General features: G+C 40.8%; 1 protein-coding gene across 4 annotated transcripts in view; it reads right to left on the reverse strand.

The window, feature by feature from the left end:
* KCNIP3 (potassium voltage-gated channel interacting protein 3) overlaps positions 1-24,257 on the reverse strand; it is a 156,566-nt gene that overhangs the window by 109,022 nt on the left and 23,287 nt on the right. For 3 of the 4 annotated variants that reach the window (XM_051975770.1, XM_051975769.1, XM_051975773.1), the window contains one exon: positions 18,980-19,145. In XM_051975770.1, the coding sequence (XP_051831730.1) occupies positions 18,980-19,145 (166 nt within the window). Of the gene's footprint in view, positions 1-10,784; positions 11,485-18,979; positions 19,146-24,257 lie in introns of those variants that run through there. The other variant, XM_051975771.1, reaches the window with a different exon arrangement.

The following is a 24,257-nucleotide window of genomic DNA, read 5'->3' on the forward strand; positions in this document are numbered from 1 at the left end:
CATGAAATTCTGAGTTTCTAAGGTCCTGAATTTCAGAATCATAGGATTACAGTTTTGGAGCTGGAAAGTAGGTTAAAGGCCCTCTAGCATAACACTCTAAATTTAGAAAAGGAATCTGAAGCCTTCTAGAGAGAGATCAAGGCACTTGCCCAAGATCATATAGGAAGTGAGTGGCAGGCTTGGATTTGAGACTCAGGTCCAGCATTCTCTCCATTAGACTATCAACTAAATGTGATATCCTTTAGACATTTTTATTACACTTTTAAAAAATTTTAATATGTTTTTATTACATTTTCCCTGGTCCAATCTTTGTCATCATCATCCCAATGCAAACATAACAAAAATAATATCTGATGTTGCTATAAGGTTTTATGATTCTCAAAGCATCTTCATGTGCACATTTAGTCCATTGCAAACCCAGCTCCCCTCTAGATTTTGGTAACAGATCTCTTAGACCCCTGGATGGTGTTTGTCTCCCATGGATGGGGCATCTTCACATACAACATTTGTACCCAGATGGAATTAGATTTCAGTGAACCTCAAAGACAATAGATAAAGTTTTTTAAAAAGTCACCAAAGAAACATGCAATCTGAGGGGAACTGCTGCCCCAATAGTGGCTTTCAAACTTGTTCCCTGGAGAAGAATTTGATGGGAAGAGTCCTAAGAACCCAGTGGGAAAAGTCAAAGGCCCTGGGCTCTGACAAAGCTTTCTAGGGGCTTGTCCTTAGGATGTAGCACTGTCTATAGCTACACTTGTTTAGTACTTAGCACAGTACCTGGCTTATTATAGGGACGTAAATGCTAGTTGACTCTCTGACTGACTGATTCAAGAATTCCCCTGGAACAAGGGAGGCGTGTTTTAATGGACTCCATGAAAGACTGAATCTTTGGTAACCTATAACAGATAAGATTTCATGAACACAAATCCCATTGTATGGGTCACAAACATTGCTGCCATCTTCAGCTCAGCTCTCCCTGCAGTTTGGTCCAGAGAGATACAATGAGAAAAGTACGGAACAAGGTGTCAGAAACCTGAGATCTAGTTCCAACTTTTTCACTAATTCTGTATGACCTTGGGAAAATGGACAAATCACTTTCTGTCTTATCTCAGTTTCCTCAATTGTAAGGCTAAGTGGTCACTAAGGTCCAATCCAGCTTTTATTAGCCCCTTCAGACCTTTTTGTGGTATGGGTTACCTACCTCAAAGAGTCCCAACCAGAACAGAGTCCATGTTTCCCTCTCTGAGTAAAGTAATCCACCCAGCTTGGAAACACACCCTGGACCCAGCTGATTGGCTAAGGAATGAATGTAAACTCACCTGAAGGATAACAATGGGCTGGTTCCAGACTATCCTTCAAACCCATTATCTCAGGCCTTTGGCCATCCACTCTGCTACAGCCACCACCACTCCTCCCTCATCCATTATTTCTGGAAAGGGCATAGCCACTGACATGGTGTCACTCGCTGGTCTTGCAACGCTTTGGACAAAGAAAAATCCTCTGCTTGTACATACACCATTTCCCTAAAAGTATTGTCTCCCATTATTAGGATGTAAGCTCCTGAAAGGCAGAAATTGTCTCTATATCCCCCATACCTAGCATAGTGCTTGACACATTTGTTGCTATTGTTTAGTCATTTCAGTCACGACCGACTTTTCATGACCCTATTTAGGTTTTTCCTGACAAAAATTGCAATTTCCTTCTCCAACCCATATTACAGATGAGGCAATTGAGGCAAACAAAGCTGCATAATAAGTGTCTGATGAATTTGAACTCAGGAAGATCAGTCTCCAGGCCCACTGCACCACCTGCCTGCCTCTTTCTTGGTCTGTAGTAAATACTTAATAAGTGATTTTTTTCATTCATTCACATAGGACCATTATAGGACCAGGTGCTCCTATGTTGATATTGCCACCCATGTTTACCAGAGTTATTGAACAACAAATTAAATCTCATGTAAAGAAGTCTAAGACCAAGAAGAGATTAAATGGGAGAGGGAAGGATAGAAGTCCCATGAATCCCAAATATTGGGAGATAACATCTCAAATACAGGGAGGAACTCCTTAAGAGTTCTGCTAAATTCATAATCACAGCCAGAGGTCACAGCCAAAAGCCTTGAGGGGTTTCTGAAAAGCCAGACTTTGAAGATGGCAGGATGGCAGAGGAAACTAGGGGATGAGAGCGGGAGTAGGAAGGAGGGTAGAGACACTGCAGCAATCTGAGGTTATAAAGGAAAAATTCTTTGAGGATGCTAATGTTGACCCGCTGCTGCCCTCCTCTGGACAAATGCAATGCTGCCACTCCCAAGAATATCTCGGTTCTTGGGCTTGCCCAGGATCCATTCCTTTCATTTCAATTCAAATTCGTCTCCATTGGGTCAACATTTATTGGGCGCCAACAAAGCACTGAAGATAAAAAGAAAGATCGAACAAAGGCTCTTCTTTCATGAAGCCTACAATCTAAATGGAGGAGGAGGCAGAAAACAAGCTCACAAAATAGCAAGGATGTGAGCTAAGTATTATCCTGGTGGCAGTGGATAGAGTGCTAGGTCTGGAGTCAGGAGATCTCTCCTCAGGCACTGTGTGACACTTAACCCTTTTGCCTCAATTTCCCCATCTGTAAAATCAACTGGAGAAAGAAATGGCCAATCTCTCCAGTCTCTTGGTCAAGAAAACTCCAAAATGGGGTCAGGAAGAGCCAGATAACAACAAATTTGTGTGACAAATACTAAGGAGAGAAGCCAGCAAAATTTAAGAAGGAAAAGATCATGTTCAGAATTGGGGGGAAGGAGAAAGAAATTGGAAAAAAGAAAAGACTCCATGGAGGATGTCAGGACTTGAAAGAAGGGAGCTCTTTCAACAGAGTGATAGATATGTTGAGTTTTATATATGATCTTGGGGTTATATACAGTAAAATTCTCCGGGCACATTTGAATTCAGTTTTTCCTGACTTCGTGAATCACTTCTCTTTCTCATTCTTCTCCAATTTTCTTTTGGAAGGGGTGGAGGGCAGTCAGGTTAAGTGACTTCCCTAGGGTCACATAGCTACTAAATTTCTGAAGCTGAATTTGCACTCAGGTCCTCTTGACTTCATGGCCTGTGTTCTATCCACTGTACCACCTAGTTTGCCCTTCCCCCATGCATGACTTCTTAATTCCAAGCACAGAACAAAGATAGGAAAATAGGAGGTAGCAGTATAAGGATGAGTTTCCACTGTAATCATGCTTCTTGATTGAATTAATCAATCTAAAATGAATGTGAACAGGGCCATTTCTCCTTGATACCTCACAGGATTGTTATGAGGATCAACCAGAGATTATATATGCAGAATGTAAGATATAATTTTTTTTAGTGTCTGAGACAGGATTTTAACTCAGGAATAGATAGAAAGTAAGAGACCATCACAACCTACACAAAAAAGATGAAGGTCTGAACTTAGGTTGATTACACCCACAGAAAAAAGGAAGGGAGGGAGGGGAAGTGGGAGGATGTTGGAAGAACAAACACAACTTTTTATCCACTTCACTTAACTGTGGGGTACCATTACCCCTATTCTCCAATTCATCTCTTCAAAGTCTCTCTCTAAGCCAGGAGAAGGCATCTTACATGAAAGAATAGGAAGATCTTGACCTGCATACCCAGAGAAGAGACTGAGTGGAGCACAGAGTTGCTCTTAATTGGTTGCTAATTAACTGTTTCTCATTAAAAAGGCCCAGAAGAGCAATTTGGAAAGAGCTGTATTAAGATGGACTGGCCAAAGAGAAGAAGGAAAGGGAGAAGAGAAAAAAGACAGAAGAAGAGGGACAATATAAGCATTTATATAGCACCAACTATATATACATATATGTATGTATATGTATATATATAGACACACACACACACACACAACCTGCCTGGAATCATGCTAAGCACTTTACAAATATTATCTCACTTGATTTCCACAAGAACTGGACAAAGCAGGAGCTGTTATTATATTTTACAGTTGAGAAAAGTGAAGGACAAGTACAGGAAAGGGTGAGGGATGATAGGAGAAGGAGAAGGAAAAGGAAGAGAAGAAATAAAGGGAGAGCTGAAGTGAGGACTGAGAAGAGCCATTTTTGGAGACTAGAAGATAATGACCAAATGGGTTGAGCAAAGGAGGAAAAAAGTTTTCAGGGACATACAAAGTGGGCAGATCTAGATCTATATCAACAGAACTATAGAATGTTAGATCCAGAAGGAGATATTGAGATATCCTCATTTTTACAGACGAGAAAAGTAAAATCCAAAGAGATAAAAAAAGTTTTGTCAACTGCTAAACAATTAAGTAGGCATCTTAAAAATCCTACTAAATCCTTTTTAAAATAGCAATTAATTATGAAGATTGACATACCTCACAGGTCAAACAGAGTTTGATTTAAAATAGGGTTTTGATTTAAAATACCTTCAATAAGGGGGGCACAGTGAGTAGAATGCTTGGCTTGTAAAGAAGTACCTGACTTCAAATCTGACCTTAGATACTTTCTAGCTGTGATGCCCTGGGCAAGTCACTTAACCCTGTTTGCCACAGTTTCTCATCTGTAAAATGACCTGGAGAAGGAAATGGCAAACCACTCCCAGTGTCTTTGACCAAAAACCCCAAATGGGATCACAATGAGTTGAACATGACTTTAAAAATGACTGAACAACAAACAACCCATTCAGCAGAAGACTTTATAAGGCACTATTATAAAGCAAGAGGATTGAATGTCCACATTGTCTTTAGAAATAAAGTCTACTGTGTACATTCCTCTCCTTCAATCAGCAGAACCTGAATGTATGCATGAATAAGAAAGCCCCTGAGTTTTTATATGAAATTATGGAATAATTGGAGTTGAGTTGGATTGCAGCTAGTAGGAAACATAATACAACAGTACCAACAAAGGACTTATGAGTGACAAGACCTGTATGTGAGTCCCAACTGTCACTTCTGGTAAAACATTTAACCTCTCTGAGACTCATCTGTAAAAGGGAGATTGATCACGTTTATGTTGCCTATTATTGTGAGGAAAGGACTTTGAAAGGCCTCTGTTGCTTGAAGCTTTATCTAAATCAATTTCCTCATTTCACAGATGAAGAAACTGAGACCTGGAAAGCTGAAGTGGTTTATCAGGGGCCACACAGAAAGTTAGTGACCCAGTTGGAATTAGAATTCATGTTTTCCAAGTCCAATGGGAAAATTCCAAACCTAGTTTAGAATGCCAAACTGCATTCTTTCTGCATTTAAATCAAATCAACACACATTTATTGGGAACTGACTGTTCAAGGACCCATGCTAAGAACCTGGAGGAGGTTAGATTTTAATATTTTGAAATAGAGAGAAAAGGGCCACCTTTCTGTCACTTCTCTTATATGAGAAACACTAGGAAAGAAATCTAATTAACTCAGTCATGTTGAAGTATAACTGCTAAAAAAAAAAAAAACTTTAAAGAGCATGATACCTCCCAAGGACAGTTGGCTTTTACCCACTGACAAAAGCTTAAGCCTAAGGAATTAATCACCTAATAATGGATTATTTTTATTTAGGTAGCTATGTGAAAGGGAAGTTATTCTGGGGACCATCATAATGCCTGGCACTTAATAAATCTTTATTGATTGATTTACTGAACCTTTGGATGTGTACAACACGGACAGCCTCCCATTCTTAAGGTCAGCCTAGGCCATATCTTTTATTCTATCATCTGCAATTTGATGTCAGTGTTAAGCCCATATTTCTGAATTGAATCGAATCTGAGGAAGACAAATAGGGAGGTTTGGGAACTTTTTGTTTTTATTTTATAGATTTCTTTGAAACCTAGTCAATCAAAGGGCCCACCAGGAATGTCTGATCAAATCTCTGAGGATCTCCAAGCTCCGAATTCTTGTTAAGCCTCAAACTACCAGTCATGGGTAGACCAACCAAGAGAAGGATTTAGTCATAATAGTCTCTCTCATTTGTGGAACACTCTAGTTTCCAGAATGGCTCTCTCTCTGCAATTGATCTTCACAACAACTCTGAGAGACTGGCTTGGAAGTAATAACTGCTCCCATTTGGCAGACTTCAAGAAATTGAAGCTTCAGAAACTGAGATTTCAAAAATTAAAATAACCTGCCCCAATAAATTAGTAGAAGTGAATGGTAGGACAAGAATCTGGATCTTCTCATTCCTAATTCTTAGGTGTTGACAGTTTTCTCAAGGTTTCCTGTGGGAGACAGCATGGTATGGTAGAAGGAGTCCTGAATTAAGAGACAGAGAGACTGGACCACACAGAGTATGGAATCCCAGTCTGTTTAACTTTGGGCAAATGTCTTGATTTCTCTGTGCCTTTCTCTATAAAATAAAAGGTTTAGGGGCTATATGGTCTCTATTATCCTCCAGATAATAACTTATGACCCCTTTCTGGTTTTACCTGGAAGAGCAGAACCAATATTCCACCCCAATCCCCAACTTCCCTACCATGCCTTTCAGACAGTCCATAGTGTCAACTCCAGGGACATTCCAGAATACTGGAATGTTTAAAATATCATGTCATCAACAAAATTCAATTATATTGCTTAATCTCTCTCAGGCAGGAAAAAGAGAGGGGGACAACCAGGAAAGTGGCCATCAGAGAGTATAGCAACATGTGTAAGATGGGATAAAGAAGGTTGAGAGGGATGGATGAATGGATGGTGAATGGATGGATGTGGGTGGGTGGATGAGTGGGTGGATGGTTGATGGATGGATTTCATCACTGCTTCCCAATGACTCCAAATGAGGAGGTAAGTGGATCAAGCTCTGATCTATGTCCTGGGGAGCTGTATCTACTCACTGGCAGTCTCATCAGCAGGCACAAAAATTCTTTTAGACTCTCTATGCCATACCTGTGATAAGAATTTTTACAGCCTGAACATAAAATCCTGGTCAAGTGGACTCTTTTTTGGGAATATCAATCAGAACAAGATATAGTGAGGTCATCTCCCCTATTCCCTAATGCCCCTTTGATTTTCTAATCCTGATTCATGTTCTCTGAATTCCTATGCTCTCATATGATTTTGAGTCCAGGAACCTTAGCTAGTAGCAGGAGGTCGTTTTGGATTAACCTGGTCCCCCTAAGTCAAGATCTTTAGGTATTAGGATTTCAAAAAGCCAAGTCTAAATTCCCAGTTCCTCTGCCTAGCATCTAGGCTCAGGAAATCTGAAGTATCCTCATTAAACCTCCCACCCACCAGCCCCCTCACCTGCTGGGCAGCTTCTGTTCTCATTGGTATGGTCAGAATCTGTCAGGAAAAGCTGTTTCTCTCTCTTGTTAAAATGATGGCGGACCTCCTAAGACAGAACAACAACCATCCCACCCATTGGGCTATTCCACAAGTCTCAGAGATGATATACAAGTCCGAGATTCCTAGCTGGGCTCCGGGCTTGGAGCTGAAGGAGATTGGGGCGCTGCTGGTCTGGGTCTCACTGCCGTAGAGAGCCCTGGGAGGAAAAGGGGAGGAGGTCTGCTGAGCTGAGCCCAGCTCTGGGGTAGAACCAAAGCAAATAGACTTTGGCTTCTTAGCCCCCAACCTCAAAGGCAGAGACTTCAAAGAGACTAAGCATAGAGAAAACTCTGACTCTATGAGTCAAGAGCCAGACCCCTAGTGGACTATAAAGGCAAATGAGGAGAAAAGACGAGACAGAGTTCAAAGTCACCCCAATCCAAAATGACCTCTTTTAACCTTTAGGTCCCCCACCCCCATACTATATTGTTAACTCTTGGTCCAGGTTTCTCTGTGACTCAGATTTGTTAGCCCTGTAGCAGCTGCCCTGTACTTTTTCCTCTCCTGATCCCATCCCTAGGACATATTTAATCTTTAATCTGCCACCATCACTCAACAGTGTCCTCTCTTCTGAAATTCATGCAGCCCCTTCCTCAGTATCTACCAGTCTCTAGGACATTTTCCTCCCTTCCTGAGTAGACAAAGGAATGGGAGACTGATTTCTTTCCTAGATCCAACATAGACTAGTGAAAGAGATTTTCTTTCTATTTTGCCTGGAGATCTCAGCTTCATCTGCTGGGAAGGGATCCATCCTGTCTTTCCTCACTGGGCTGCTTATAAAAGTTAGAGATTTTCCAACCAATAGGGAATACTTCCTGTCTTAAGAGGCTTTGCCCCCTTAGCAAATTTGTAAGCTATTAAGAGAATAAATAGGAATCACAGAGGCACAGATAGAATTAAAGGGACCTTGGAGAGGTCCTCTAATCCAACTTTCTCATTTTCCAAATGGGAAAACTGAATCCCCCAGAGGTTAATGATTTTTTCAAGATCTACCTAGCAAGGTAGATAGTATCAAGGACAACACAGAAACCAGAATATGGACACATTGAAAACATCGAAAAATTAAACTGCCAGGTTGGTATGATATGGTGGAAAGAGTTCTGGATTTGGGGTTGTAGCACCTAAATGTAAGCCCTGGGTTTTTTCTATTTACTGGCTATGTGACTTTTGGCAAGGCACTTAAACTCTCTGGACCTCAGTTTCTTTATCTATTAAAATGAATCCCATCAGCAGCTGTGATGCAATAGACAAAATGTTAGAGTCAAAAAGATCTGAATATGAATCTTACCTCAGATTAGTATCTGTTTGATCTTGGGCAATCTGCCTCCCTTTCCTCATTTGTAAAAAGGGATAATAATAGTCTCTATCTCCACAGGGTTGTTGTAAGGATAAAATGAGAGAACACAAAAACCTTAACGTCCATATAATTGCTAGCTAACATTATTATTTTTACAAAGTGCTTTCACTAGTTCTTAGCCAAATTATAAGTAATTGGAAATGACTGATTTAGATCCCGAGACATAAATGATAAAAGATACTTCTATCCTCTTGGTAGTGGGGAGAAGTAGGTGGGATGGAATAACTAGGATTGTAGATTATGTTAATTGCCAATTTTGTTTTTGCTTTTTGGGTTTTCTTTGTTAGAAGATGGATTCAACAGTTGGAGTTGGGGCAAGTTTAAGTGAGATGATTGTGCTGTAAGAACAAAAGACTTCAATTATTTTTTCAGTGGGTAGGGATCCTCAAAATTGAAAAAGTTAAGAACTAGATAATCTCTGAGGCCCTTTCTAGTTCTAAATTTATAGCCTTGTCATCTCCAGCCAATTGGTAAAGCCAGAGGTTGTGAGCAAGGGACTGATCTCTATGAATTGACTATACAACTTGGATGGTGTGGAGGCAGATAGATTGGTCAGACAAGTGAATTTCACACCAAAATCTTGTTATCCTATTAGACAAAGATGGATGTTGCATGGTGGTTGTTTTTTTTTTAATCTTTATATCCCAAAACTTTGCACAGAATATGATTTTAATCAATGTTTGTTAAGTTATCATAATAATAACTACCATTTAGATAGTGCTTTAAAATTTGTAAAGCACTTTACAAATACATCATTTAATCTTTGCAGCAATTCTGGGAGATGGATGCCATTATTATCCCCATTTTATACTTGAGCAAAATGAAGCAGACAGATGTTAAGTGATTTTTCCAGAGTCATCCAGCTAGTAAATATCTGAGGCCAGATTTGAACTCAAGAGCTCACAATTCCAAGTCCAGCACTCTATCCATTGCATCACCTAGTTCAGGTTGAATTAAAAGTGTTCTCCTGTACCATTGCTTGGAAGCTGGGGGAACACTCACCTTAGGTTTAGTTAATGTTCCAAGTGATCTAATAAGCTCTCTCTGTAAGAAGGGATGGTGAGGAATGGGAAGTGAAGAATACAGGGGATGAGAGAGTCTGTGATATCCAGAATAGGATGAATAAATATATCATTTTAATCTATTTACCTTTTGAATTTGTGTCTCCCAATACAATAACAACTGCTTTGCATATAGTAAGAATCTAATGGTGGTGACACTGAAGATCTAAGGGGCTTCAGGAAACACTTAAAGGTTAAATGATTTGCTTAGGGTCCTTTAGCTAAGTAAGATCCAGAGGAGAATTTGAATCTAGGTCTTCTCAACTCCAAGCCCAGAAACCTAAGCATAAGGCCAAACTACCTTTAAGATAAAACCATCTAAAATGACAATTTGCCCCTATTCAAACAGGCAGAAGTCTATATTCAAAGAAGATTGCCTCATGTCACATTTGCTTGTGAGCTTGCATCCGAACAGGAGGATGGCAGATTTGGGGATGACTGACAAGTCTTAAGCTTATTGAGTCAGTTAGAGACTTACCTTACCAGGAGGAATCTAAGAAAATGGGATGCTTTTTTAGAGCTGCCCCATCCAAATAGTTCTCCAGAAATCCAAAATATTTTAATGTTGTTCTTTCCAAATATTTTGATTTTGCTTTTGTTATGGTTTAATTTAATTTAACTCTTCATTGCCCCATTTGGGGTTTTCTTGGCAAAGATACTAGAGTGGTTTTCCATTTCCTTCTCCAGACCAGACTAGCTTCCAGTTGCATGCCCTCTACAGCCTAAGACCCCACAGTTCTCTCCTAAGGCCAGGGTCTCCCATTTCATCCAGGGCCATCTCCAGTCCAGGCCAAGATCACCCATCTCCTGATCTATATCTGACCACTGGACCCAGAGGGCTCTGGAGGGGAAAGTGAGGCAGATGGCCTTGCCCAGCCCTCCCTCATTTAATTCCAAGGTACTTGCATATCACAGCATCATCTCCCTCTTTGAGAAGGAAGGGCAAACAGCAACCATCCTACTTGAAATACTTGATCCTTTCTAAAGTTGAAGGAGTCCCTCAGCGTCCCCCCCACAAGGCTCCAGGGTTTGCTTCCTCAATCACCCCTGCTCTTCCTGCCACCTCACCTCGGGCCAGGTTCCCAGAAATGAATCGAAAGAAGAAGCTGATGAGGTCTCCCAGGTGTTTCTTGCAGCCATGCTGGCATTCTCGAAGTCGAAGTCGGAGGGCAACTTCCTGGGAGGGTCCCAGGGCTCCTCCATTCAGGTCTTCCCTTCGACCCTGCATCCTGCTTCTTCAGATCCTTACCAGGCTTTGCAGGCACGGGACACCTCGGCTTCCTCCCTGAGGCACTCCTGCCCCAGATGCTTCACTTAGGACTCCCCCCTCCTCCTAGCTCTGGGCTAGCTCACCTTCTCCCACCTCACCAAGTTTTCTCCTTTCTCTTCCCTTCTTTCTGAGTGTGTCTCTGCCTGCCCCTAAACTCCTCTTCCTATAGTTCTCTTCTTTCTCCACAGAGCCCTAAGTTACAAGATATTTCTATGGCAATTCCTTTCTCCCAGTCTTTTTCTGTAGCTCTCTAGCTATATATGTAATTATAGTTTTCTATCACTTTTCCTTTCTGATCCTCTGCCTTGATCTCTGTCTCCCTATGCTACCCCCATCCCAGTATATTTCTTTGTCTATTCTCTATCTCCCCTGTCTGTCTTGGGTTCTGTCTCTGTCACAAATGTTCATTCCCCAGTTCCAGAGAGTCCTTCCACTTCCAGCACCAACCCCAAATGTGGGACCCTATATTTCTCCTAAATCTGCCTCACTGTTTCCCCCGCCTCCTCATCCCACCTTTACCACCACCTCCTTTGGGGATCTCACTTGGTCCCATGCTCCATTTCTATCCTTCACTGCATAGCTAAAAACCTTGCCTCTGGGGAAAGCCCAAATTAACCCTCATACTCTCCTTCCTTCCCACCAACCTTCTTTGTAGAGCCTTTAGGAGTCTTCCCAACCCAACTCCCTAAGTTCTGATCCTCCAGTAGGTCTTGAAGACCCCTCCTCTCCCATTGTCCCCTCCAGACTTCCCCTAGTTTCCCCTTGAGACTGGTAGCATTGATGGCATGGAAATTCTCCCTCCTTCCCCAGGCCTGGGATAGTGCAGGGATTAGGGCCAGGGGCTGAGACCTCTGGGGTTCTATTCTTGGCCCTGCTATGTAAGTGCCCAGGGAGGTGTTGTTGATTTGCTCTCTCAGCTGAGAAGTGTGATATCAGTGCATTCAGGTCACCCCGAAGGCAGAATCCCTTTGCTTCTTGGCAGTAGAGTAACATCAAAGGGGAACTGGAGGGTCCAGGAGTTGAGACCTGTCTGTTCTGGGACCCCTCTTGCATCTTCTTTGGTCTTTAGCACAGGCGCACGTGCGCCTGCGTGCACACACACATTTTGGCACAGTCAGCAAAGAGGTATTTGTTATCATTATTGTTATTGTTCACTCATTTTCAGTAATATCCAATTTTTCATGACCCCATTTGGGATTTTCTTTGCAGAGATACTGGAGTAGCTTTCCATTTCCTTCTCCAACTCATTTGACAGATGAGGAAACTAAGGCAAAGAGGGTGCTAGAAAGTATCTGAATCCACATTTGAACTCGGGGATCTTTCTGACTCTAGGCCCAGGTAGAAGGAGTTAGTAATCAACTTTGACTGGTGAGGGGACCACCTCCTACTGCTGTCCTTGTCACTGGGCTGCAATAGATTATGAGCTCCTCAGGACCAAAGACTGTCTTTTGCCTTTCTTTGTCTCCTCAGCACTTAGCATGGTGCTTGGCACATAGTAGGTGCTTACTTAATGTTTATTGACTAAGGTGAAGAAGCTTGTAGTAGGCCTTCAGCCCACAGAATTCAACCTACCTTCTCCCCCTTTCTCTTTCTCCTGTTGCCCATCCCAACTTCCCAAGAGCTCCTAAAGCTTCCCCCAGAAGTCTCCATGTATCTCTGCCCTGACAACAATCTCAGGAGACCACACCCTAATGCATAATAGAACTTGATCCCCACAAATCCAAATGCCTTTTTAAAAAATGACAGATTACAGCCCAGAGCAAGAGGAGTCAAGAAGCTCCAGCTGAAAGGAAAAATTAAAACAAAAATAGCTAAGATTTACCTAATGCTCTGCAAGTAGCCCATTTCATCCTCACAACAATCTTGTGAAGTGGGTGCTATTATTATTCTAATATTATTATTATTAATATTATTATTACTCTCATTTTAAAATGAGGAAACTGAGAATGTAAGTGTAAGGTCATCCAGCTTATAAATTCTAAGGAAAGACTTGTACCTTGGTCTTCCATGCATTACTCTATGTGGCCCCAAAATGGCAGAATTAAGAACACACAGACCTACTATCCCTTTCATCCTCCATATCCAGTAAATCTGGAAGCCTGTCTGTCCATTTATACTCCTTTACAGTTCCCAGATCTACATGTCCCCTCCTTCTATTCTCTCTCCCTCGAATTCAAGCCCTTTTCCCTTCATACCCCATCATAAACTGTGATACAGGTTAATGGATAGGACCCTGAAGCTGAAGTTAAAGACATGAATTCATGTCTGTGCTGACAACAATCCCAGGAGACCACACCCTAATGCATAATAGAACCTGATCCCCACAAATCCAAATGCCTTCAAAGAAAAATGATAGATCCCAGCTCAGAGCAAGAGTAGTCAAGAAGCTCCAGCTGAGGGGAAAAATTAAAACAAAAATAGTTAAGATTTACCTAATGTTCTGCAAGTAGCCCATTTCATCCTCACAACAATCACTTGTTGTGAGTCATTAATTGTGGGACTATGGCCAAATAAATTAACCTCAGTCTACCTTGGTTTTCTTATCTGCAAAATGGGGACAATAACAGCAATGACCTCTCAGGTTCATCATGAAGATAGAATAAAATTATTATATTTGTAAAATGTCATATAAAAATAACTGCCAACTATAATTCTCTCTCCCCACTCTCTCTTCTCTCCAATCTTTTGTCCAGTTAATTAAATAGTGTCCAACTCTCTGTGATCCCATTTGGGGTGTTTTTGGCAGAGATACTGGAGTAGTTGGCCATTTCCATCTCATATTGTACAATTATCACTAGTAGGAAATCTCCCTAATCACTCTGATCAGAAAGAAATCATCTTCTCTTCCTTAAAACTTCCCCTGAAGATTCTTGTTTTTCCTAATTAGACTGTCTGTATTATTTTTGTAACTGCCTTAAATCCCTCCTAGATTTTAACTTCTTGGCTAGGGTCTTCTCATAAATTATCCACAGTGTCCAGATTGTTATAGTTATTGTTGTTATTGCTATTGTTCATTTTCAGTTATGTCCAACTCTTCACAACCCCATTTGGGATTTCTTGGCAAAGATACTGGAGTCATTTCACATTTCCTTCTCCAGATTATTAGTCATTTGACAAATAAGAAAACGGAGGCAACATGGTTAAGTGACTTGCCCAGGGTCACACAGCTAGCAAATTCAGGTATTGCTGATTCCAGACTCTATACTTTGCACCTCCTAGCTACCCAGCATAGGACTCCCCCAAATAGTAATGGTTCAACAAATATTTGTTAAATAAACTTAGATACAAAGAAGAATTTGTGTTTAGGGTAATAGACACTGGAATGTGTAACTGAAGTTCAAAAAAAAAGAGTATCTTATGAATCAATTAATTTAACTGCCTTATCTTACAGATGGAGAAATGGAAATTCTGAGCTCTTTCCACAATATCAAGGTTTTAATTTTTAGAAATACTATCCTTAAATGCAGCAGGAGGAGTAAATGCAAACCATTCTTTAAGTGCAGTAGGAGTGACTTTACTATACAGGCAGTAAAGGTTTTTATAGGGGTATCAATTATTCACAGGTGAGGCAGGTAGCAGTGCACAGAATGGAGTCATTAACCAGCTGAGCAGAATAAATTGTACTGATTGCTTTCTGCTTTATATACCTCTCTCTAGCCTCCTGAGTCCAATCTATTCCTTATCCAGGATTTCTTTTGCTTGACTTCTTGACAAAATAGACTAGTACATCAGGGAAATTCCATAGACATAATAATTATTATTATTTATATTTTTAGTACTGAAAGGTTTACAACAATCCTTTGAGGAAATATAAATTCTATCATGCTCATTTTTATAGGTGAGGCAATTTTTAGAAAGTGAAAGAAATAGGTCCAGATTCTCTCTGATCCTAGCCATACAAAAACAGAAAACCTGTTTCACAAAAGGTCAAATATTCTTTAAGTTATTCCACCTCTGACAGCAGTGCAAACAATGACCAAGGTTGTATGTCCTCCATGAAATTAATTCCCAAGGAAGTTTCCAGGTGCCTCTGTTGTTCCATTCTACCCAAGGTCATAACTGAGAGAGAAAATGGGGGATTACTGCCACCACCACCACCCCAACTTTTGTCCTCTCTACCACCACACTTCCCTGTCTTTGTCCCAGATGAAACAATTCCTGGATAAGGTTCTACTCTTTGTGCTCCCTAGAGACAGGGGGGAGGGTACAAATTAGCCCCCAGTTCTGGCGCACACCTTTCCCTGTTGTTTAGTTTTCTTGGCAGAATTACTGGAAAGGATTGCCATTTCCTTCTCCAGCTCATTTTACAGATGAAGAAACTGAGACAAAAAATTAAATGGCTTATCTAGAATCACACAGCTAGCAAGTGTCTGAGGTTGAATTTGAAAACGAATCTTACTGACGCAAAGCCCAGCACTTTATCCCCTGCACCACCTAAGTCCCCATTCTTTATGGTCCACAGTCATCTAGAGGGTTATCCTCTGGGGCTCAGTTTCTTGGAGTCAGATTAGATGACTTAATTTTTGATCCTAGAATTCCCATCCTGAGAGAGCCCTGGCTTCATCATTTACATACTGACCAGCAGAGGGAGACAGAACTTCATTAGTGGAAGTAAGGCAATGCGAAGGAAGAATTCAATTTGTAACTACTGACATTTATACTGTAACCACCAGAACTGAAAGGGGGTGAGGGATGTAGAAAGGTGAGAGGGAGCTGTGGAGAACTCCATTGAAAAAGTGATTTGATTGGCTCTCTACAGCCAGAATTCGGGGAGAACAGCCAAGCCAAGGTTATTATAAGGTTACCCTCTTGCCTTGCTGATTTGAAAGGAAGAAGGAAGATTCGTACAATGTAAGAGTAAAAGAGGATTTTTCAGGATGGTAGAGCCCCTTCCCCTTCCTTCACCCTACTCTGATGGAGACAGAGTAGAATAATAAGGGTAAAAGAGGATTTCCAGGAGGGTAGAGCCCTTCTCCTTCCTTCACCCTACTCTGATGGAGACAATAGAATAATAAGGGTAAAAGGGTTTCCAAGAGGGTAGAGCCCCTTCCCCTTCCTTCACCCTACTCTGATGGAGACAGAGTAGTATAATAAAAGAGGATTTCCAGGAGAGTAGAGCCCCCTTCCCCTTCCTTCACTCTACTCTGATGGAGACAGAGTAGAATAATAAGGGTAAAAGGATTTCCAGAAGGGTAGAGCCCCCTTCCCCTTCCTTCTCCCTACTCCGATGGAGACAAAATAGAATAATTAGGGTAAAAGGATTTCCAAGAAGGTAGAGCCCCTTCTCCTTCCATCACTCCAATAGAATTCAGAGGTAAAGGGATAGGTTCCCTTACCAGAGTCACCCAGCTAGAAAGTATCTGAGGTTAGATTTGAACTCATGAAGATGAATCTTCCTGATTCCAAGCCCAATGCTCTATTCATTGCACTACCTAACTTTTCCCCCTTCTTTCCCTGTCCCAACCTATTTCTGACCACTCTCTGTCCTTCCTCAGTCATTCCCTATGGTCCCTGGCCATCTTGAGGGTTATCTTCTGGGTGTGTTTCCCATTTGTAAATGACAGGTTCAGCCTAGATGAACTTCCATCATCTTCAGGCACGGCTCTTGGACTGGTATCCCAGCGTTACCTCCACTCCTATCTCCCAGCTCCTGGTGCTGCCAGCCTGCCACCCTCAAGACAATAAACATGATTTTATTTCAAGTAAGAGTCTGGGCACAGACTCCAAACACATTGCTAGTTCCAGGCACACACTATAGAGTCTAGTTTAACAGAGTCTAGGGCTGGCCTGTTCTTATTATTGAGAATCCTGGACCTCTGACTGACCTAGCTAGACCTCTCTAGCTCTTGGAAAAGTTTTTCCAATCTGCTGCTACTGTTGGTTCAAGCTATGAGTGTGCCCTATTTACTCTCTCCTCGCTGGCACCTTTAAAAATCCTTCATTCCCTTCGAGCTGTTACCTCTTCAGAAGCATTTCCCATCCCCAAAATTGTTTTGGTACTTGAAGTACTGGTATTTATGGCTAATATGGAAATGAGTTTTGCATGACTTAACAGATATAAATATCATATTACTTGCCTTTTCAATGGGTAGAAGAAGGGTCAGAAGGAAGGAAAGAATTTAGAACTCAAAAAAAGAGTTTTAAAAATTTAGGCTATTTGTGTTTACTTATATGTTTATAAATTGTTAAACTCAGTAGAATTCCATCAAAGATTTTTTTGTTTTTTATTTTGTCTTGTATCCTCAGTGGTTGGCATAATGTTGGAGGCTATGCTCCAAACCTATAATGCACTCCCTCCACAGTTTCATCTCTTAGAATCCCAAACTCCCTTTAAGACTCAACTAAGTGCTACTTCATATAAGAGGTCTTTCCTTTCCTCCCTCACCAAGTTTTTGGTGCTTTCTTCATTTGTATAATGATAAGGTTAGCCTAGATGAACTATCACCAACTTTCTTTGCATTTTATACATGTGTATATATTTATATTATATTTATATATATGTTATATACACATATATTTATATTTACTTTCTCTTGTTAAAATGCTAAAGGAGTACTGTCTCCTTTCTCACAAAAATTAAACTATTGAACCTAGGATATTTTGCTCATCTCTCCCTAATCATTTTTTTATATTTACTCATTTTATATTTGCTTCACATTATACATATTTCTTCCTAGTAGAAAGTAAGCTGCTTCAGTACAGGGATGATTTCATTTTTGTCTTTGTATCCTCTGAACCAGAATGCTTGATGCATTCTGGGAGCATAAAATATAAAGGTGCTTATTGATTAATTGATCAGCCATTCCTGAAGGAAGAAAAAATATACCTCAAATTCCTTTACTATTCTCTAATTTTTCCTTGAATTCCTAGGTTTCCCTTTGATGTTGAAGGGACCTAAAACCATTATATTTCTTCTTGGAAGATCTCTGTATTCATTTTTCAGCCTGCCACAAATAAATGAGAGCAATCCATTTAACATGGTGCCCCCAGATAGCAAATACTTTCCAAAGCATTTCCAATTTCCTACCAGTCCCACCCTACCTCACTCCTTCATCTCATCTCTTAAAATCCAAGCTGTCCTTCAGGGTCCAATTCCAGTGCCTTCTCCTATAGCTCCTCACACAGTGAAATCATATAGCAGATAGAGTGCCGTACGTGGTGTCAGGAAGGCCTGAATTCAGAGTCAACCCCAGACACTTATTAATTGTGTGACCCTGGTTAAATCATTTGACCTCTATTTGCCTCAGTTTTTTTTCATCTGTAAAATGAGGATAATAATAGCATCTATCTCATAAAGTTTTTGTGAAGATTGGATGAGATAATAATCATAAAGCATTTAGTGCAGTGCCTGGTACATAATAAGCATTTTATAAATGTTAGCTGTCATCCTCATTTATACTCATTCAACTTTAAGTACCTAGAACTTTTAACATTCCTAAAACACATATTTTCTAGGGTAACCACGTGGCACATAGACAATAGCTTATATTGCAGCCCTATCTTCTCCCTTACCTTCTCTGTTAAACTGTATGCTCACTGATGCCATGAATGATACCTTGCTCTTCTTTGTACTCTCCTAAGTGCCTTGTACAGAGCCTGATACATAGGAGACATTTGATAAATGTTGGCTGAATAAGTGATGAATGGATTGATTAACAAATGAATGAATGAATGAGTAAGTTGAATACACACACTTTCACAAAGAAATACATGGAGGAACTTAGTCCATAGGAAGGTCAGGGGGACTCGGAGATAGAAAGGGGAATGTTTAGTTCAAGACCATCACTTCAAGACTTGCCCAGCATCACACAGGTAACAAAAGTTGGAGCCAGCATTTGAATGCAGGTTCTCAGGTCCAAATTCAGGACTTTCTGAGTTCTGAGAATCTCTAGCCCAGATCCAGCCCCACAAATGGCCAAGGAGTCTCCTTTGCTATTCCCCATACCCTCTGTGCAAACAACCAGTCAGTCCATCTCCTGGCCAGTCCCTTTACCTGAGCCCTGAGGAGCAGCACTGGACAGGATCCATCTCACCAGACAGCATTTCATCAGGGCTTTGCGAGTCAGCCGTGGCTTCTGCCATTTAGTGCTTTCCTTCTTGCCCAGAGGGGTCTGGCTGGGGTCTCCCAGGAGGCTGCCATCTGTCTCCTTCATCTCTTCCTGAAGCAAAGAGCATCCCATTAGGACAGAATCATCAGATTCTGAACAGGTAGTGACCAAGTAACAACCCTCCCCATCTGAGCATGAGGGGGCTTCCTATAACTGAGTTCCCTCTAATACCTACCTGACCTTCCACCTGGCCAGAGACCCTCTATAGGAACCACAGAAACTCAAACTTCAACCCTACTGAGTCCAGCTCAGATAGGAATAAGAATTCCTCTTCAGTCAATCAGTCAAGCAAGCAATATGTATGTATTAAATACGTATTATGTGCTAGGCACTGTGCTAAATCCGCCAAGGTCTCCCATTTCATCCAGGGCCATCTCCAGGCATCTTGATCTATATCTGGTCCCTTGACCCAGATGGCTCACACAGCCCTCCTTCACTTGCATGTCATAGCATCACCTCCCTGATGTCTTGGTCCTCTTTGAGGAGGAAGGACAAACAATAGCAACATTTCCAAAAAGCAGTGAGTCATCCCTCTCTTTAAAGACCTTCTGTGAAGGGGAGATTACTAAATCTCCTGAAATGGCCCATTCTACTCTGGAAAAGCTCTGCTGGTAGGAAGGTTTTTTGTCTACCTATTCTAAACCTTTTTTTTAAGTTTCTACAACTGTTAAGCTCTCTGGTACTACCAGAACCACCATCCCTCCTCCTATATTCAAATACTGTCATATCCTCCCTAAGTCTTGGCTTACTTCAGGCTAACCTTGTTACTTTAGAACTCATTTAGAAATGAGAAAATAACCCCAGAAAAAAAAGGGGTATGCCCAAAATCACACTGAGACTAGAAATAGAAACCTTATCTTATTTTAGGTTTCACAGTTATAGGGTATCAGATATTATCATTACCCTAGGATTCCAGCACCAAGGGAGGACAACTAGTCAAGCTTCCCACCCCGAATCAATCAAACAATAAACACTTATTAAGTGTCTACGATCAGCCAAGCACAATGCTAAGAACTAAAGATTCAGTAAGAGGCAAAATACAGTCCTGCCCACAAGAAGCTTACATTCTAATGGAAGAAGAACAACATTCAAATAAATACAAAGCAAGCTATATGTGGATAAATTAGAAATAAGTAACAGAGAGAAGGTATTGGAATTAAGGAAATTTCTCTCCTTGCAGGGGGTCCTTCTGTCACTGATAACTTGAGGGTTAGGAAGCCTAAAATTTTATCAGATTACCCCCATTCCATTTCTAGAGAGATTTCACCATTAGGAAGGCTTTATTTCTAAAGACTCAAAGTCTACTTCTCTGTAATGTCCACCTCCTGGTCCTAGGTTTGCTCCCTGAAGCCAAGCAGAAAACCAAGATGGCATCGTTTTTCTGGGCTGCCATTTGGTCTTCTTGGCTCAGTGATCTTACAATCCATGAATCACTACTATACCTTCACCCTACCTCATCCCTGGGACTCTTTCATATAAACTATTTAATGATCCCTATGTACTTCCATTCTAGTGAAAAATGGTGACTCAAGAAATACAAGGGACCTCACAGCCCACTTGTAAATATACTAGCTATTTGACTTGTGCACATCATTTAACTTCCTTAAATTTGTTTCCTTCTCTGTAGCATGGGTACAATAATATGTATAGTACCTACCCCACAGGGGCATCATGAGAATCAAGTAAGAAAATCTGCTTTAGCTACATTTGCTTTCACAAACCTTAAAATTTTATACAAATGTCAGTTAGTTCTTACTAATATTATTATTATTACTGAATCTAAATTCAGTGAGGTTCTCCTTCCTCTCTAAATGTTTACCCCATGTCAAAAAAAATAGGATGGAATTCTAAAACTTCATAGAATTTTATACCTAAAAGGAATCGTCTAGTTTAAGTTCCTCATTTTATAAGTGAGGAAAATAGGACACAGAAATTTTATACCTGCAGGGGACCAACTAGTTTAAGTTCCTCGTTTTACAGAGGAGGAAAATAAGACCCAGAAAATTAATACTTGGAGGGGACCATTTAGTATGTGTTCCTCATTCTATAGATGAGGAAAATATGAGACAGAAAGGTAAAGTCACAAAGTCAGGTAGTAGCAAAGGCAGGACTAAAACCCAACACTACTGCTCTCCAAGGACCACCACAACTATTCAGGAGACTCCTTGGGATTCTGGTGCCTACTTCATCCTCAGTATGCAGTGTTGTGTTGCTTCAATTACTCTCCCTTCAACAAATGATGGCATCTCAGAGTTGAATGGGATTTCAGAAAGCATCTAGTCCAACCTGCAATGGCACAAGAATCCCACCTACTGCATCCTCCAACAAGTGGTCATCCAAACTTTGCTTAAAGGTTTCCAAGAAGGTAGAGCTCACAGCTTCTAGAAACAGCCCAGGCCACTTCTGAATAACTTAAATTGTGAGGAAATCCTAGAACCTTACAGACCTCTTGACATTTAACCCAACTGATACCTGAAGATCCCTCCTCCACCCAATAAGGGTCATTCAGTTTTGACTTGAATTCAATCTAATCTGACATTTATCAGGTATTTACTATGTATAAATCTCTGTAATTATGCAAAGACCTCCAGTGAGAGAGTAATCCCAAAGCAGTTCATTTCACTTTGGCACTGCTCTAAGTAGATAGGTAGGTAGTTTATACTTATATCAAACCTTTTGTTGAGTCATTTTCAGGTATGTTTAGCTCTTTGTGATCCCATTTGGGCTTTCTTGGCAAAGACACTGGAGTGGTTTGAAATTTCCTTCTCCAGCTCATTTTTACAGATGAGGAAACTGAGACAAATGGGGGTTAAATGACTTTCCCAGAATCACAAAGCTGCAAAGTGAACTCAAGCCTTCCTGGCTCCGAATCCAGCACTTTGTCCACTGCACCAATCAGCTGCTCTGTATCCAACCTAAGACTTGTCAGTGCTATCACTGTAACATCCCTTGCACTGATTTCCTTTTTACTCCACACCCCAGCTCAGACTATAGGCTCTTGCCTATACTATTGCAACAGTCTCTTAACCATTCTTCATACTTCTATTCTTTTAGTCCATCATCCTCTTACCAAAATAATCTTCCTAAGACAAATCTGATATCCCGTTCAAATATCCTCGCTGACTTCCTATTATCTATTATAGCAAGTCTAAATTCCCTAACTAGTTTAGTCTTCAAGACCATACAAAATCTGGTTTCAACTTTCCAGCTTCCTATCACCCTACTCCAGCTAAACTGACCTGTTCATGATTCCAAAAATATGTCATCCCTCTCACTGCTCCCCCCGCCATTGACCCACTCTACCATGGCTCACAGCATTAGCATCTCTAAGAATGACCTCCTTCTTCATCAGATCACCATTCATTGAAAGCCAGCTTCTTCTCAAAGACACATTTTAAATGCCAGTTTTCCTGTGAAGCCTTCCCTGATCCTCCCTCACTTCCTAATCAGAAATACATTTCTCCATCCCTGGGAACGTTCGTGACCCTTTGTATTTCTTCTGGGCACTTGTCAGAGCTTATTTTGTTCGGCTGCTATTTATGTACAGGTCCCATCTCTCTGAGCTCATGCTGGAAGAACGTATTGATGTTTGCATTTCCCCAAGGCCCCGCAATACATTCAGCACACACAGTGACATTTACATAGGACTTAAATAAAGGTTTGAAAATGCTCTTACATAAGTTTTTCCTTATTTCCAGCCTAACTGTGCATCTGTGCACCTTCTACCCACTGATCCTGGTTCTATCCTCTGGAGCCAGCACGGAATACACCTAATACGTCTTCCACAAGATGAAAAAATGCTCAATGATAATTATGCCCTTTCCTACCTGCACTCTCCCCCAAGCCTTCTCTCTTTCAAGCTAAATATTCCCAGATCTTCATCTTTCACTGGCTTCCTCTTCTACATGCTCCCCAGTAATCAATGCCCTTCCTCCTACGTTGCACCTAGAACTGAACCCAATAGTCAAGATGTTGCCTGAGCAGTCCCTATATTCTCCCTAATTCTGGACAACATTTGTCTCCTAATGGAGACATTTCACTTTTTTGCCTGTTGAATCCCACTACTGACTCCTAGGGAGCTTGTGGGCTACTATAATTCCCAGATCTTTTTTCAGACAAAAGGCTGCTTCCTGCCAAAGCTTTCTGTAATTGTGATTATTGGAATATAAACAAGACCTGGAGGATGGAGGAAGATCAGAGAGAGCAATGAAATCCAGAGTACTGATTGTCAAAACACAAGATAAAAACCAAGATACATAAGGAAACTTGCAGACTGCTAAAGGCTTAGAAAACCAAAGATCAACATTATCTAAGTTCTAATGAATTTTTGTTTATTTTGTTAAATGTTTCACAAAGACATTTCAATCTAGTTAGCTCATAGTCTTGGACATAGGTGGCCCCATGGATAGAGCACTGGACTTGGAATCAGGACGATCTGAACTCAAATCCAGGATCAGATACTTACTTGCTAGTCTGTGATCCTGGGCAAGTCATTTCGCCCTGTCTGCCTCAGTTTCCTTATCTATAAAATGAGCTGCAGAAGGAAATGGCAAACTACGCCAGTATCTCTGCCAAGAAAACCCCCAAATGAGGTGATGAAGAGTGGGACATGACTGAAAAGACTGAACACACAGGTGATTATTGGAGAAGGGAAAGAAGAAGGAAGATTCCATATCAGTCCTGCTTCAGACTTATTAGTTGTGTTACTGTAAACTAATCACCTCTTTCTCTTGGCCTGTTTTCTCATCAGTAAAATGAAGATAATACTAGACCCTATCTTATAGGATAGTTGGGGAAATCAAATGATACAAATTTTATAAAGTACTTTGCAGACTTTAATGTGATATATAAAAGATATTTATTGTCATCATCATTATTATTCTAGATCCAAATCTTATGACCTTATTTGGATCAAGTTTGAAATCTTTAGTCTGGAATCCAATCTATCCATTCAACCATATCAGTCATTGCCTGAATACATGGCTTCTGTGCATCTTTTGAGGCATTTTTAGCATTTTTCATCTCCTGAAGTACTTTTCCCCCTGTTCTATTCCCTGACCAAACTGACTACTGTTAAGTTCTCCCTAACCTAGATTCAAATAATATCATAAATTTAAATACTAATCTTATATTGCTTTGTGGTACTCTGATAGTGTTTTGTTA

Source organism: Antechinus flavipes, chromosome 2 (assembly GCF_016432865.1).
Source record: "Antechinus flavipes isolate AdamAnt ecotype Samford, QLD, Australia chromosome 2, AdamAnt_v2, whole genome shotgun sequence".
Lineage (NCBI taxonomy): Eukaryota > Metazoa > Chordata > Mammalia > Dasyuromorphia > Dasyuridae > Antechinus > Antechinus flavipes.